Genomic DNA, 18,367 nt, shown 5'->3' on the forward strand with positions numbered 1-18,367 from the left:
GAAAAGATATTCTGGGCAAAGTTGAATAACTCTGAGGGACATATTAATTAGATGACTATCTATGCATACTATTTGATTTATGGATTCAGTTATTACACATAGTTGTATTGAATGCATTATTTAATAGGTGATATTAAATAATAGATTAATTTAGAATTATTACTTTTTCCTTTACCATGACATTGAAATAATTTCATTTAATCTCGTCCCATGAATCTTGACCTCAAGGTCTTCCCCAACCCAGAGTCATTTTTCAAGTTCTCTAAAGTTTTCCAAACTTATCATTATCCCATCTGTCTAAGTTGTTTGAGATAAAGCACTTTTTGAATCTGTATTTGATGCTTTCATTGGAAATCTCAAGCAAAGTCAAAAGAATCCAATCGTATAATATTAGGATTTATTTCCCCATTTGTCTAGTAGGTAAATATATGTGATCTCCAGTGTGACCAAAACCTGAAATTTGTCGTTAAGTGATTTTTAAAAGGCACATATATAATGACACTCAATACTTGCAATTATGACAATATGCTCCCAGGAATAATGACTCATTTTTTGTTGAGGGATTTTTTTTTGCCTCCTTTAAAAATTTATTCTACAGATAATTTCTATAAAAGCCCCAAACTGGCATAGCTAATGTCCTCTCTTCCCTACTCCAAATACTTTGTCATTCAAAATCAAAGAACTGACAGAACACCTGTTACTATAAGAACATTATAAGAATTTGAATTTAAGGGAATTCCTTTTTTCTGAGGGATAAAAAAGGGGAAAAATACCTTGTATTTGAACATAACACAATATTTTCTTTCTCCCTTGTGGCAACAACCATTCATTTACATCTATTTGGCGTGAACTAAATTTGGCATTAGCTCTAGCAAACCAGATGCTTAAGCAGATGAAAGCCCAGACTAGTGTCTTTCTCAGTAGACACTGTTTTTACTCAGGCTGTGTTGGTTTTTAAGCATTTGCAACATTGGTAACAAGATATTCCAATTTTTAAATTGCTTTGTGAAGTTGAGTCATTTTTGTTTTCCATTTTCAATGTGTCTCTTTTCTCTTTTCCTTGCATTTCTTAGAGCAATCGCAAATGCAATATATGTAGCTTCCCAAGTCAGCATAAGCAAATTCATTTCGATATGAAGAAGACTTTACTGCATTGAGTCCCCAGGTTATGCAAGTTGTCAGACAAACTCCAAGAACCAAGTGTCCCCCCTCAAAAAATTTCTAGCTCTGTAACAGCTTCCCGCAGATATTTTACATATTCCCAGCTGAGCCCCCAGTAATACTGTCAGTTTCTTGCAACCTCTGTAATGATCCAGAACTGGATAAATTTATTCAAAATTCTCCTCTTTGCAAAATTCAGCATTTCTTTTCCACTTCCTATCATTATTTTATTCTCTTGTTTCAACAGCACATCATTTCTTTTCCATATTTTGTCTTTTTTTAATCTGCCATTACTACAAAGAAGCAGTTCGACTATTTGATTTACCATGTTCAATATGTGATGCTTGATTCTGGCACTATTCTCCTGATTATCTGGATATTCTGCCTTTCTCATCCTGGGCTATCTAGACAACCTAAAATATGGGGAAGCAGTTTAGTAATAGTGGTTAGACACTGGTGCCACTGGCTTGATTTTAATCCTGGCTCCACTATTTACAATCTGATTGACCTTGAGGAAGTCAGTTACCTTTTCTGTGCTTCGGTTTCTTTGTCAATATAATTGGCTCATATGAGGATTAAATGAGTTAATATATGTAAACCATCTAGGACAGTGCCTAACACATATTAAGGGTTCAAAAAACATTAGCAATAACTTTTCCTATAGATTACATTAGGAGATAGCTGTGGTATAATGAAAAGAGATCTATTGCTGAAACCTAATCCACTTTCATATAAGAGTTTGAGAAATTCACCATGTACAAACCCTCATGACCATTTAAACACCTGGGTTCTAGAGCCACAGTGCCAGAACTGGAACTCAGGCTTCACCACCTGTTAGTTGTGTGACCTTAGACCAATTTTTTAACCTCTACATGCCTCAGTTTTCTCATCTATAAAATTGGGAATACAATAATAATCATCTGAGAATTAAATAAAATTCTCATCTAATATGAGAATTAAATAAAATTCTTCATGCAAAGCATGAAGAATTATGCATGACACATAAGACACAAAAAAATTATTAGCTAAAATCATTATTATCTTCAATCCAACTTGGCATGTATTTAATTAGTACCTACTACATACAATGCACTATGTTGAGTAATACAAGATCCAGAACATGGGCTAAAATATCCCTATCCTCAAGGAGCATATAATTTACTAAGGCTCAAGTCAAGTAGATAAAAAATACAAGACAAAATGTGAAATGAATGAGTTCAAAAGTCCAATAAAAGGGTTTTGTTCATTCAGAGAGGATAAGGGGAGTATATCTGGATGGGGGTAATCAGAAACCTTCTCATAAAGGAAGTACTTTTGGAACCTTGAATAATGGGTAGACTTGTAATAGGCAGAGACTCAACTGGGAAATTCCTTAATGAGAGGAATTACATTACATAGAAGGAAAAGAAAAGGTTGTACTTAGGTAAATGAAGGTATCTATATTGCCTGGAACATTATCTAGGAAAACTGGAACATCTAAGAGTGGAAAGACAGTGTGAGCTAAAATTATGGAGGGTTTTAAACACATTACAAATTGAGGGAACAGAGTAATGGCAATCTAAATACTGCTTTAAGGAGATTTGTCTGATGCCAATGCTGAAAATGAACTAGAATGAAGGAAAAGAAGGAAAAGGTGAAGAACCCACCTCTCCTTTTGTGTTCCTTAATTGTGATTTAAGTGGCTTACAGTAAAACAAAATATAAGAAAATGAAATTAATAGAGCAAAATACATTAAAATCAAGTAACAGAATGACAAGAGAAAATTTCAGAGAGGAAAAAAATGCTGAAGGCTTTTTTCTGTGCCTGCTAGTAGCCAAGGCAATGAGGGAAACTTTCAATTGATTAAATACCTCACATTATCTAGTAGAAGAAGGGCACAAATTCATGGTGAAAAACACACGTTTTCCTGGTTCTTAGAGGAATCTTCCCTTGTTGACATTTTAAACAGATTCATTGTTTTCCCCAAAATTCAGAGATGTCCCCTAACAAGATTTTGAATACCAAAAAGCTGAAGTAAGAATGTTAAAACATCCTTCTAGAAAACCAAGTCTATGAAGATGGTGGTGAGGAGAGATATTTACAGAGTGATACTGTTTAGCTGTCCAACTTTGTATTGATATTTATTGATAGCAGGATTTAGCTTTAAACAAAGCAGAATAAACTGACAAAGCCTGAGATAAAATTATGTAACAATAGTACAGAAATCTTCTCAAGAAACAGAGGCCGCCTGCCAACTACCCGTTTTATGGCCTTGAGGGCTTTAGTGCTCTCTAGAGAGAAGCAATCTTGTAAAGGTTCATAGACTGGAGCCAAACAGGAGAATTTTCCAATAGATTAGTTCTTCCAATCCTCCGCTCCTACCTGGTAACTCAGTCCATTCTTTTCTTCCTTCCTTTGGCCTTCCTTCCTATCTTCCTTCCATTAATATTTAGAATGAGCATACGCTAAGAGCTTGTCCCTGTCCTAGGTGCTGATGCTATAGTGATCAATGACTCAATTGCTCCTGTTGCCAAGGAACACATTGTGTAGTAAGGTTGATGGGAAGGAAAGCATGTAATGACAACTGGAGAGAAAAACACTAAGTTGGATACACAGAGGACTCTGGGGGAACTGGCAGTTCCTCCCTTCAATCTCAGCAGGGAATGGAAAGAGCTAGTCAAGGGAGGCTTCCCAAAGGTGGTGACAGTTACATCTAGTCCTCTAGATGACAAGGAGATCATCTCCTGAAGGGGAGAAGAAGCAAGACCACATACAAAGGCCTGAACTAGAACGAATACATGCCTCTTTGACAATGAGCTCTGCTTGCACTCTCTTGTGCCACTTTGTGTTGTTATTGGGATGGGGAGAGGGGGTAGAAATGGTGAACCTGGAGAAGGAAGTAGAGATCAGAATACGGAAGGTCTTTCATGCTGTGCTCAGTTGACTTTCTTTCAAGGCCAAAGGAAAGCTGTTGAATGAGAAGTGTTAGGTAAGGAAGTGACATGATCCTATTTCCCTTTTAGAAAGTTCAGGCTGAGTGCACTGTAGAAATAGATTTAAGGCAGGACACAAGGTAGAGAAGAAACAGAGATTGGGAAGTCACCAAAGATGAGAAAGGCTAATGAGAAAGGAGGGGTAAGTGCGAAAGAAGAGAGATGGCTGGATTCAAGAAATAAAAAGGAGAGAGATAAGGGGACTTGATGAATGAGCAGATATGGTTTGCTACCCTAGTTGAAAGTCAGTTATAAACCCATAATAGAATTATAGGTAAAGTAACTTATCCAGTAAGTTCCAAAGACAGTAATGAATTAATATCATTTCCCAGTTCTCCTCAGAACTAGCTTTTAGAATGGTATAAAATGGATACTAATGAAAATAATAATTTATAAACTACACCAAGCACTTTCCATTGGATAGGCACAGTGCTACCAGCTTTATGTGTATTTTCTTGCTCTATTTTCCCAACAACACTATGAGGTAGGTACAGTTATTATCTCATGTTACATATAAGAAATGTTAGGCAGTGTCACCCATATCATTCATTTTTTGGTTGATTCAATAAACATATTACTTATTTTGTATGTACCAGTCATTATGTTAGGGGATACAGAGGACAAGGAAAAAGAATACATGGTATTTGCCCTAGAGATGTTCACAGCTAAGTGGGAATATCAAATACTGATAAATGGAAAATTCCACTATGGTGTACTAGGTGCCATCACAGCGGTCTGGCCCAAAAACTATGGGAAGATTTTGGAAACAATCATCTTCAACAGAGAGGGGAAACTTCAGCTCAAATGTACCTAACAGCATAAATTCCCATTGTCAGATAAAAGCCAATAGTTGGGCTACTATCTGCAGTTGGGCTGGTTGTGCGATGAGTAAATTTCCCTAGCCATGAGAGAAAGGGGTACAGAGTGGGGAGAGTGGGTTAAGGTAGTATGGGCTCATGTAGCATTGGAGGTAGGGGGACTTCAAGCCAAAAATCCATCCCTTCTCCACTCATCAAGCCATGCCTCTGGTTCCAGGTCTATATCTGCCCAGAGGAAAGCACCATACAGGTCAGTGGCAGCCATGGCCAATGACATGTCTAGTGTCCAATAAAAGGAATACCATCATTATTTTATAATTGACTTCTCCCTGCTTGCCTTGTTCTTCAAGAAAGACTTCTAGATAGGGTTGAAGGTAGTCATTTCCTCCTCAAATTAAATCCCCTCAAACTAGCGTTTGGTTTTCCAAACCCTGAGCCCTGACGTTATACATAATGAGGATAGGTGAGATTAAGGTAATATGATAAGACAGAGTCTTTTGGAAACCATAAGGACTTTTTTAGGTCTCAGTCCAATGTCTTTAACTTATGGCCCAAGAACCATGGCAGGATCCAAGGGTTATAGCTGAGACACAGAGGTTTCCAAAATATTATTAAGGATTTACTATTTTTCTCAATCTCCCTTCTATCTGCAAGCTATTCCTGCCGATAAAACTACTATAAATTTTTATAGTCATTGCTTTTATTTCCTACTTGAGTAATAAATATTTCCCAGCACTAATAAAATTATCATTTTTGTTTGTGTTTCTCCCACCTATGACCTTAGAATTACTGTAAATAAAATATATTATAATAAAATGACAGTAAACATTCAAACGAGCTCAGGGTTTTTCATTTTCTTATGTACATTCTCTCTTTGAAAGAGAGATTAAAAGAAAGTAAACCATGGAAGATTGTAAAGCAGTGAGCATGGAGTTTACAGTCCATGGTTCTACTTGTATAGCAAAGAGTCATGGGCCCAGTGCCTGTTAACTGGGTATATAATGTCTAGACTCTTGAGCTTAGAGGCTCAAGGAAGGAATTCAAGAACCCCCTTTCCAGGAGTGCTGCGGTACTCAGAGATGCCCATGTGTGAAAAATTACACCGGCAAAAATTCCTTCCTCACATAAACAAGACCAGGGGAAAACATAGGATATCTAGGAGGGAGTAGAAGCATTCTGAACTAGCTCAGCTTTATGGTACCTTATTTATTATTAAAATGACAATGTATACTTTGTAGGCAAACTTTATTGCACCAATTAACTCATTAACAACCTCTAGAGAGAAGCCAGACTCCTTAGCAGGCTGGTTTGCAGAATTTTAATGACCCAGATAAGAGAAAATCAGCGTGCCAAGTTCTGGAAAAGGCCCAGGACTCTACGAACAACTTTGATTTATTCACTGTATCATCTCATAGAAAAGTGTGAATCGTGGATTAAAATAGAGAGGAATTCCTCAATACATATACGACAAAATAGGTATGGCTAATTTAAAACAGCAATGTTTGTGGCATTTATGGCATTCAAATTTAATAGAAAAAAAATCAGACTTGATTCCCTCCCCCTACCTCTTCTGAGTTGGAACAGGAGGTAGTTTATTCTAGAGTCCACATTAGCCAAGCTGGCTGGGCTTTCTGACTGGGTAGAGCAACGTAAAGTGTGGGACAGGAAGGAATTTGAAGGCTAGCTCAGCCTCTAAGGCACTGACTGTTTAATTGGCAACACTGATGTCATCTATGACATTTTGAATGACATCCGATGTGGTATCCTGGCCTCCAATGTCTGGAGTTTGGATGCCTTTGTTCTCCATGGATGCCAAGACTGCAATACGAATGGAGGTGGCATAGGAATGGAGCTTGAGGTAATCCAGAATGATACAACTTGCCAGCAGCATGGCAGTAGGGTTGGCCACATTCTTATTGGTTATAGTCTTGCCTGATTGCCTTGAGGGCATTTCAAACACCACGTGTATGTGGCCATAGTTGGCACTAGGCACAAGGCCTGCTCCCCCAACCAACTCTGTGCAGACGTTATTGACAATGTTGCCATAAAGACTGGGCATCACCATGGCATCAAACTGCTGGGGCCAGGATACCAGCTGCATGGTGGTGTTATCCACAATCATGCCCTCAAAAATGAGCTGAGGATAGCAGGATGCCACCTCCCTACAGCACTGGAGGAAGAGACCATCTCCCAGTTTCATGATGTTGGCCTTGTGCACAGCCGTCAGTTTCTCGCACTCCATCTGCTGAGCCAGCTGGAAAGCATATTCAGCAACATGCAAAGGCTTGGCCTTAGGAGTGATCTTTAGGCTCTCTATCACTCCTTTCACACTCTCATGTTTCAGGTTGCTGTATTCACCCTCTGTGCTTTCCCGAACAACTAAGATGTCTATGTTCTTATGCCTAGTTTCCACACCTAGTGGACTCTTAAAATGAATGACGTTAGCATAGAGATCTAGAGTACTGCGAAACACACTGTTTTGTGATTTGTGAGATGGGGGTAGGTTGTAGTCAGTTTCAAAGTTGCCCTTTAAGGCCACGTGGTTTTGATGGACTGCCATGATGGCGCTGTGAACTTCTTCCTCTTCACTAGAAGTGGAGGTAATCTGCACCTCCTCAAAGTCCACGGGCACACACACATGTCTGAACACATTCTTGATGTGCAGCATAAGTTCAGGTCCAATGCCATCCCCAGGAATCATAGTCACAGCATGCCACCCACCATACTTAGCTGCTGGAGGAATGTTGTGTTTAAAAGAGAAGCTCCTCAGTGAGGTCTCACGGCCAAGGAAAATCTCCCAAGAATGGCCTAGAATACTTGGTGGGAACACGGCCTTCACAGAGCACCTGGCAGCTGTCAGCATCTTCAGTGCCATGATCCATAAGTGGAGATTTAATTTATGTAAAAATACGTGCTTTTCCTCTTGGCTTGAACTGGCTTCTTTTGGTGGAATTCTAGATCCAAAATTCTTGCCTCGGTCTCAGTTGTCTCTCCTTCCTTGTACTCTATTTTGGACAGACATTCTACTGCAGTGAGAGACAGAGTACTAGTCACAAGGAGATGTGTTATAGAGTAGAAAATACACTTTGGAATTGGACAATCCATTAAGCACATTCAATGTACCCATATGATATACTTAAAAATAGACTTCATATTTTATAACACTTTTAGGTTCACAGAAAAATTGAATGGCAGGTATAGAGATTTCCCATACAAAGCTTTCCTTGCCTCAAAACTACAAATCAGCCCTTTTGTTTATTTTTTTCCCCAGAAAGCTAGCTATTAAACAAGTACCAGCACACCATTGTTAATACCTTCTCCCAAGTAATATGTTTCCTTCACTGGGATTAGCACTTCATGTCAGGTCTGTTGGAAATTTAAATCTTTTTCTAATAAGTTCAGACAATTTATTATTCTCCATTAATTGCACTAGGAAACAATCCAAGGGCCTATTTATAACTTCAATTACAGTTGTTTTAATTAATTAAAGCTATTGATGGGATCTGAAATTTGTTTTGGTAACAATTTAGTTCTTGATTACAGAAAACTTTCTATTGATATTATTTATCTTTATTACATTTGTTTTATAGTCCATCAACTTCTACCAATTTTTCTCAGTTATTTAATAATTAAACTTGAAAGTAATACCAAAAAAAACAAGATTTCCTTGCCTCTACAAAGGCACAGTCTCCCCAGCTATCAAGATCCTACACAGAGTGGTACATTTGTTACAACTGATGAAACTACAGTGACATCTCATTATCATCTAAAATCCATTGTTTAAATTAGGGTTCACTCTTCATGTTGCAAACTCTGAGTTTAGAGAAATGTATGACATATATCATCTAGTAGATTCATATAGAGTAGTTTCATAGTCCTAAAAATCCTCTCTGCTTTGTCTCTTCATCCCTCCCTCTCTGCAACCACTGGTAACCACCTATCTCTTTAGTCTCCAGAGTTGTGTATTTCCCAGAATGTTGTATAATTGGAATCATACACTCTGTAGCCTTTTCAGATTGGCTTCTTTGACTTAGTAATATGCATTAGAGTTTCCTCCATGTTTTTTCATGGCTCTGTAACGCATTTCTTTTTTGCATTGAATAAAATTCCAGTGTCTAGATGTACCACAGTTTATCTATTCACCTACTGAAGCACATCTTGGTTGTTCCCAAGTTTTGTGAACAATGAACAAAGCTACTATAAACATCCATGTGCGAATTTTGTGTGGACATAAGTTTTCAGCTCATTTGGGTGAATAGCAAGGAGCAGAGTTGCTGAATCGTATGGTAAAAGTATGATCAGTTTTGTCAGAAACTGCTAAGCTGTCTTCCAAAGTGGCTGTACCATTTTGCATTCCCACCAGCAATGAATGAGAATTCCTGCTGTTCCACATCCTTGCCAGCATTGGTGTTGTCAATGTTCCAGATTTTGGCCATTCTAATAGGTTTGTAGTGGTATCTCATTGTTTTTTTTTTTTTTTTTAAGGAAGGGGTGGGCTTTAGAGAGTCTAGCCCTGCACTGACTCTTTTATTTATTTATTTATTTATTTATTTATTTATTTATTTATTTATTTATGGCTGTGTTGGGTCTTCGTTACTGTGCGAGGGCCTTCTCCAGTTGCGGCAAGCGGGGGCCACTCTTCATCGCGGTGCGCGGGCCTCTCACTGTCGTGGCCTCCCCCGCTGTGGAGCACAGGCTCCAGACGCGCAGGCTCAGCAATTGTGGCTCACGGGCCCAGTTGTTCCGCGGCATGTGGGATCCTCCCAGACCAGGGCTCGAACCCGTGTCCCCTGCATCGGCAGGCAGACTCTCAACCACTGCGCCACCAGGGAAGCCCTATCTCATTGTTTTAATTTTCATTTCTCTGATGACATGTGTAACATCTTTTCATATGCTTATTTGCCATCTGTATATCTTCTTTGATGAGATATCTGTTAAGGTTTTTGCCAATTTTTAAAATCAAGTTATTTGTTTTCTTACTGTTGAGTTTTAAGGGTTCTTTGCACTTTAGATAACAGTTCTTTATCAGATGTGCCTTTTACAGATAATTTCTCCCAATCTGTGGCTTGTCTTCTCATTCTCTTGACAAAGTCTTTTTTGCAGAGCAGAAGTTTTTAATTTTAGTGATGTCTAGTTTATTATTTCTTTCATCAATGCAGTCTTTGGTGTTGTATCTAAAAAGTCACACCATACCCAAGGTCATCTATAACAGATTTTCTCCTAGAAGTTTTGTAGTGTTTCATCATACATAGAAGTCTATGGTCCATTTTAAGTTAATTTTGGTGAAGTGTTTGAGGCCTGTGTCTAGATTAATTTTTTTGCATATGTTGATGTCCAGTTGTTCCAACACCATTTGTTGAAAACTCTCTTTATTCCATTGTGCTGCATTTGCTCCTTTGCCAAAGATCAATTAACTATTTACATGGGTCTGTTTCTGGGCTATTATCTTCCATTAGTTTATTCATCTGTTCTTTTGCCAATACCACAGTGTCTTGATTAGTGTAGCTTCACAGTAAGTCTTGAAGTCAAAAACTGTCAGTCCTCCAGCTTTGTTCTTCTCCTTCAATGCTGTGTTGGCTATTCTGGGTCTTTGGCTTCTACATACAAGCTTTGGAATCAGTTTATCAATATCTACAAAATAACTTTCCGGTATTTTGATTACATTTGATCAAATCTTGGAAAGAGTTGATATCTTGGAAACTTAACAATATGAAGTTTTCCCATCCATCAATATGGAATGTCTCTCAATTTATTTAGTACTTCTTTAATTTCATTCATCAGAGTTTCATAGTTTTCCTCATATAGATCTTATATATATGTTGTTAACGTTTATACCTAAGTATTTCATTTGGGGAAATGCTAATGTAAATGATACTGTGTTTTTAATTGAAAACTGGTGTGTAAGAAAGCAACTGACTTTTGTATATTAACCTAGTAACCTGCAATCTTGCTGTAATCACTTATTAGTTCCAGGAGGTTTTTCTGTTGATTCTTTCAGGGTTTCTACATTGATGATACTGTCATCTGATAATGAAGACAGTTTTATTTCTTCCTTTTCAATCTGTATACTTTTTATTTCCTTTTCTTGTCCTATTGTATTCGCTAGAAATTCCAGGGTAATACTGCAAAGGAGTGGTAAAAGGGGACATCCTTGCCTTGTACCTGATCTTACTGGAAAAGCTTTGTGTTTCTCATCATGAAGTATGATGTTAGTTGTAGATTATTTGTAGGTATTCTTTATCAAGTTGATGCAGTTTTTCCTCTACTTCTAGTTTACTGAGAGCTTTGTATAATGAATGGGTGTTGAATTTTGTCAAATGTTTTTCTGCTTCTATTGATAGGATCACGTGATTTTTCTTTTTTAGCCTCTTGAAGTGATGGATTATATTAATTGATTTTTGAATGTTGAAACAGCCCTGCATAACTGGGATAAATATCACTTGATTATGCTGTATAAGTCTTTTTATACATTGTTGGATTCAATTTTCTAGGATTTTGTTAAGAAGCTTTATACCTATGTTCATGAGAGATACTGGTCTGTAGTTATCTTTTCTTGTAATGCTTTTGCCTGGTCTTGTTACCAGGGTAATGTTGGTTTCATAGACTAAGTTATAAAGTATTCCTTTTGCTTGTGTTTTCTGATATATATTAGAGGGAACTGGTATAATTTCTTCCTCAAGAGTTTGGTAGAATTCAGCAGTGAACACAACTGGGCCTGGGGATTTCCATTTTGGAAGGTTATTAATTGTTGAGTCAATTTTAAAAATATATATAGGCCTCTTCGGATTGCCTGTTTCTTCTTGTGTGAATTTTGGCAAGGAATTAGTCCATTTCACCTAGATTATCAAATTTGTGAGTGAAAAGTTGTTCATAGTATTCTTTTATTATCTTTTTAATGCCCATAGGATCTATAGTGATGTCCCTCTTTTCAGATAGTAGTAATTTATGTCCTTTTGTTTTGTTTTGTTAGCTTGACTAGAGGCTTATCAATTTTATTGACGTTTTCAGAGAATCAGCTTTTGGTTTCGTTGATTTTTCTCTATTGATTTTTTTTCTTTTCAATTTCATTGATTTCTGCTCAAATTCTTAATATTTCTTTTCCTCTGTTTACTTTGGATTTAATTTGCTCTTCTTTTTCTAGTTTCCAAAGGTGAAAGCTTAGATTATTGATTTTAAATCTTTCCTCCTTTCCATTACATTCATTTATTACTATGTATCTCCCCCTAAGCACTGTTTTCACCACATCCCATGAAGTTTGTTAAGTTGTGTTTTCATTTTCATTTTGTTCAAAATATTTTTAAAATTTCTTTTGCGATTTCTTCATTTCTTCTTTGACCCATATGTTATTTAGAAATGTGTTGTTTAATCTCCACATTTAATTGGGGATTTTTTCAGCTATCTTTCTATTACTGGTTTCTAATTTAATTCCATTGTGGTCTGAGTGCAGACATTGTTTATGATTTCAATTTTTTTGGATTTGTTAAGGTGTGTTCTATGGCCCAGAATGTGGTCTGTCTTGGTGAGTGTTCTATGTGAACTTGAGAAGACTGTGTATTCTGCTGTTGTTGGGTAAAGGAACCTACAAATGTCAATTATACCCAGTTTATGATGACATTGTTGAGTTCAACTATGTCTTTACTGATTTTCTGTCTGCTGGAGTTTGTTCCTTTTATTGTTGTTAACTTTTTAAGAAACTGCTAAACACTTTCCCAAATGGTTATACCATTTATATCCCTACCAATGTAAGAGAATTACAGCTTCACATCTTCATCAATACTTGGTATTACTGTACTTCTAATTTTAGCCATTCAAATAGGTTTTGGTGGTAGTAGCTCACTATGTTTTTGATTTGTGTTTCCCTTCTCACTATGATATGGAGTGTCTTTTAATATATTCTCCCAGATCAGAGCTACAAGCATTAATATCTGATATTTCTAGAAATCAATCACTCAACCCTGGAAGGCAGGCAAACTCTTAGATTCCCAAAGCTATACCAGTTACACACTTTAACTGAAAATTAAGCATATCTTTAATTTTAAACCAGCCACAATCCCATTCTCACTAAACTTTCGGGCACCACTACCCCTGATGTAGTTTAGCGGTTGTTTGGGGAGGTCGGTGACTTATTTACGAAGACTTCCAAAGGCTGTCAAAATTCAAGAAGATGAAGACGCAGACTTAATAGTGGCTACCACTATGTAACACTTGCCACGACTGAGGTACTGTGCTGAATATTTTATATACATCATCATAATCCACCAAGGTAGGCATTATAGTTCCCATTTTACAGATGAAGAAACTGGCTAACACAGATTCTACAAATTCATATATTGTGAAGGAACAGAGAATGGCAACAGGTGAGGTGAATATTTCTAGGGGTCCTAGAGGCCTAGGCCAGTTTCTCAGACTTGATCACCCTAGGATCTCATTGAAATGCAGGCACTAATTCAGTAGTTCTAGTGAGTGAGGGGAGCAGAGTCTTCATTTTCAATTTGCTCCCTAGTCATACAGATTCTACTGGCCTCTTATCACACTTTGAGTAGCAAGGGCCTGTATTTACATCCTCACAAGGTCCGGGCAAGTCGGGGCCAGCATGTGATGTGCTTAGAGGCTGCTGGGAATAAAGGAAAGAGGCAGTACTGCTCCTTTCTAAAAATGGATATAAAATGGCTATAGAGTAGGAGCCAGCTGGGTACCTGCTTGTCACTTAATATGGCACGTAATATGGATAACAGCTGTCCACCACCAGTGTCTGAGGCTAGAGCAGATGATGATACCAGGAGAGAATGCTGGCAGAAAAATAACCAGACCCAACTACACAATTTTGTTTCTACCAATGGGCCACCCTTACATACACCCCAATCTTCTTCTTAACCCTGGAAAGGACATAAATCTTTTAAAGGTATGGATAAAGAAGGAAGGAAGCCCTGAGACTGGGAGTATAAACTGGATAGTGAATGAAATTTTAATAGCCAGATTGACCTATAAACATCCCCAGACATTAGAAAAAGTTCCTAGCCTCAATGGGACAAAATTATGATATGTATATTACAACATGCAGGTATAAGAACAACAAGAGTGCCATGGTTTCACATATTTGAGTGGTAAGAGTTAAACTAAGTCTATTTTAAGTGTGATGCTGAGACAGTAAATGGGTTTAAGTAAGGGAGAGATATAATACAAGTTGCATTTAAAAAATGATCCTCTGGGAAGCAATTTTCAGAATAAGTAATAAGGTGACTATCCTGGTGGCAAGGAGGCCAATTAACAGGCAATCACTGTGGTTCTCAAAAAGTGATCCCCAAACCAGCAGAATCAGGACCATCCTGAACTGCTAAGAAACGTAATCTCTTGTAACTATCCCTAGACACACTGAACCTGGAAGTCTGCAGTTGGGAACCCAACAATCTGTGTTTTAATGCTTCTGATGCATGCTGAAATTTGAGAACCACTGGGCTATGAAATGGTTCCAACAGGAAATGATGAGCAGTTGTACTAAGAGGAAGGCAGTGAGGAAGGAGAGAAAGACTTTCAGAGATATTTAGGAGATAAACAGGACTAGGCTATTGATCTGGGAGACATGGAATATTATTCTTAATGTTCTTAATGAACTGGGTGACTGATAATATAATCGGTGAAAATGATGTACAACACTGAAAAAAGAGCAGTTGGGTTGGGGAAATAGAATAGAAAACGAGTTCAGTTTCAGACATGATGTGTTTGGGGAGCTGTAAGACATCCACATAAAGATGCCTGGTGGGTGGCTTAATAAATAAGTCTGCAGCTCTAGAGAAAGGACTGTGGGTGATGACAGAAATTCAGGAGTCATCAAGTTATGGGAGAGAGTTAACCACACAAAAGTATATGAAATAGCCTCAGGCAGAGGTTTTCAACTTTGCTTCTGCCATGACACATGATGAATGGCATTCATATGAGACATGTTCCCAGGAGTATACTCAGATTGTAGTGAAAACCAAACACACACACAAACGTATGAACAAAAGTAGTTGGCCAAATAAAGCACAGAATTCCCAAACTGTTTTTATAGGTCATATTTACAAAAGCATTTTACCTGCAAATGATTAGTAGAGTCATCTATTTACTGATCTCAAACATGACTTCTTTTTGCGGGAAAAATATATGGCTAATCTAATATAAAAGTTACATAAAATTATATTTTAAAGATCAAATTCAGACCTCTACAGTTGATATTTAAAAAGTAAGCATGTACTAACAAAGAAAAATAATTCATATTTTATGGTTAAAAAGTATAGCACATAATATTTATGTTTATTCATGATGTTAATATAAATGGTATTACTGCACATGTCCTTTGGATAATCACACTACCTTTCATTGGGAAACTGTAACTAGAGCCTCCTTCTCATTTCTGTGCTATGTGGATATGCATGCTTTCTTCATCTCTCTTCCTTATTCAAAAAGTATCCATGGGTAAAATCAAGGAAACAAATACAAGTATAAATCCACAGTTTACAATTATAATATTTCAGAATTGCTCTAACTATCAATGCCACATCAATAACCACTGTTCCTGGGTATTTTCAGCAAACATAAAATAGGCTATGAATTATGAGCAATTCACTTCCAGCTAACTCCGATTCCACTTTTCCCCACACCAACAAGCCCACACCACTGAAATGCAAATGAGTGAATATGACATCCTTATAATGGTAACTTTGAGGTAAGTCTAATTATTTAAAAATGTAAATCATTCACAAGAGCTTGTAACTCAACACTTACGAATAAGTGAGTGGTTTTGACATATGTCATAACTGATTGTGACACTGTCATGTGTCATATGTCACTAAGGTCAAGAAGTACTAGGCTAGAAAGATGACTGTAGACAAAGCACAGAAAGATTATGAAGACAAAACTGGGGACCATCAGTCTTCGAACCATGACAGGAATAGAGATGAAGTGATCTGGGAGGCAGGAGGAGAACAGACAGAAAAGGATGTCATAGAAGCCAAGAGAAGTGTAACAGTCAAGGAATGAAGGGTCAGCAGTATCAACATCCTTTGAGAGGTTAAGTAAAATTAGAAGAATGATGGGGTCACTGACCACAACCATGAGGCTGTATAGATTAGTGATTTTGAGCACTGGCCCCAAAGCCAAACTGTCTGCCACATATAACCTCTGTAACCTTTGTAATTTTCATAACTTCTTTTGGAACTTATATTCTAGTGGGAGTAGACAGCAGGAAATACATGAATGATAGATGGACGAATAAATGGATACAGAGATAGATAAATATATAAACAAGCAAGAAACAAACACATAAGTGGATCTTTTAATGTCAGAAGAGAGAAATGCTACGTAACAAATATAAAGCCTGTTGCCTTCAAGGAGCTTGCATGCTAGGCAGAGTTAAATGGAATGAATGTAGGTAGAATACAAACTGGCAGTGGGTGGTAAATGATTCCTGAGTGACCCAGCTGGGAAGTGGAAATATACAGGATGGCTTGACCACGTATATGGGTAGGGGTGGTGAGGGAAAGTGTTTCAGTCACATCTGAAAGAAGGGCTAGCCGCAGATAAGTACAGAGGGAAGGAGAGGATTTCTGAGATGGAGGCAAAATTGAAAGGCCTGTAGGGTACACTAAGCATTGCCATTCACCTGAAAGGAAAGGTTTATGTAGGAAAACAGTGGTAGACAAATGGAGAAAGTACACTAGGGTCAGAGGGTGGAGAACCTTGAATGGCAAATCTAAGAAATGTATGAGACCTTGAAGGCAGGAGAGAAACATTCAGGATTTTTGAAATAAAAATAAAAGGTTTTGAAAGATACCCCTTTAAAAAGGAAAACATGCACTTAAAAAAAGAGACAGTAAATTTTCAATGCACAAGACCATTTATATCAAAGCTTTGCCTTAATGAGAGCAGAATTTTAAAATACACACCCACTCCCACCCACCTGCACATACACTCTTTAGAAAACTCTTAATATCCATTTCATGTTGTCCTATAGAACCAACTGATTATGAGCATTGTTTTATCAATACTTTTCTAAAAAGATCAATGCACAAAGACATGATTTGCTCCATTTTCTCTGTTGCACAATTAATGCAATTTCTCACCTGTCATTCCATTGCTATTCAATAACCACAGAAGAGCTGACAGATGCATAGTTCTCACAGAGGACTGTGGAGAGCCAGATTTAAAGTAATCCAGAGATGTCCTCCTTGTTTTCCAAAAGGGGATACATATTGTACAATATTGAATTGGCTGTAGAAGCCCTTGTCTGAGGAAGAGCTACACTTATTCTTACACTAAGAAAAGCTTTTCAGATACAGTTTTCATTTAGTAAAGGAAAAACTCCCACCCTGCCAAAAGGATATTGAGGTAGGGGTGGGGAGTCACATTATTCTTTTCTGGGGGGAGGAACAGGTTGGCTTTTGAATGAAACAGTAAAGTTTAGAGTCAAGTCATGAAACTGATGCTTAAGCAGCAACTTTGGCCTTTCTTGAAAAGACAGGTGAAGACTCAAGATTACAGGTTAATTGGAAACAGCTTTTTATCTTCCCTTCTAACTCAACTTTACAGCCACATGAACAACTCTATTAAATACTTTTGCTATTACCTAGGGCATTAACTATGCCACTCAATTCTCTCTGCTGGTCTGGGAGGATTGTTGTCTTCCAAGAACTATTCACGAGTATAATCATTATATTGTTCTTCGATGGCTCTGTATTTCAGAGGTTTCCCTTTGAAGCAGGATCTGGCAAGAGAATCTCTTTGTGTTAATAATGACTGGATGCATGAGTTAACAAAGTCCTCTCTGTTACACCTATCTCAGTTTTTAGTTCAAAACATACACACACACACACATTCCACAATTGTTGACACAAGCTCAGGTAACCATACACTGTGGGTTTTCTTAAAAATTCCCAATTAGCCTGAAATCATGGTGCCTATAAAGCACACTTCATACTTGTTAAACCAGCGTGACCCAGTGACCCAAGTTTTGCAATCAGGTTATTACAATAACTACAGAATCTGGAAATTAGAGGGGACTTTCTGAAGCCAGCTATTTTGGCCAGCTGGTTTATCCCCTGTCAACATTACAAAGTAGGTGTGATTACACTAATCAAGAAACCTTCTCCAAAGGATTCCCTCCAGCCTCCCCATCCCTGGCCTGCAAACGTTCTCCCTTCATTCAAGATGGACAACGGACTCTACTGGGCACCATATCCAAGGCTGTGTGTTTGGTACCACTTTATCTCCATCTGAAAAATACAACTAGGAGGTAGGTGTTTTATTTTCATTTTATAAATAAACATAGTGATATGCCAAGAGGATAAGCAACTCCTATTAAGTTAGCAGAAGATTCAAACTCAAGTCTCTTCCCCCTAAGCTTGTGCTCTTTCCCCTGCATCATGCTGCTTTTTCTCTCC

The 18,367-nt window shown here is 37.7% G+C and overlaps 2 protein-coding genes across 3 annotated transcripts in view; both read right to left on the reverse strand.

Annotated features, from left to right (window-relative positions):
• Positions 1-18,367, reverse strand: part of NELL1 (neural EGFL like 1) — an 858,172-nt gene that overhangs the window by 274,646 nt on the left and 565,159 nt on the right. The window lies entirely within an intron of this gene.
• On the reverse strand, positions 6,661-7,827 carry LOC103000989 (isocitrate dehydrogenase [NAD] subunit gamma, mitochondrial-like). The gene has a single exon (XM_028164711.1). The coding sequence runs from the start codon at positions 7,825-7,827 to the stop codon at positions 6,661-6,663; it is 1,167 nt and encodes a 388-aa protein (XP_028020512.1).

Source organism: Balaenoptera acutorostrata, chromosome 9 (genome assembly GCF_949987535.1).
Source record: "Balaenoptera acutorostrata chromosome 9, mBalAcu1.1, whole genome shotgun sequence".
In the NCBI taxonomy this organism is placed as follows: Eukaryota; Metazoa; Chordata; class Mammalia; order Artiodactyla; family Balaenopteridae; genus Balaenoptera; species Balaenoptera acutorostrata.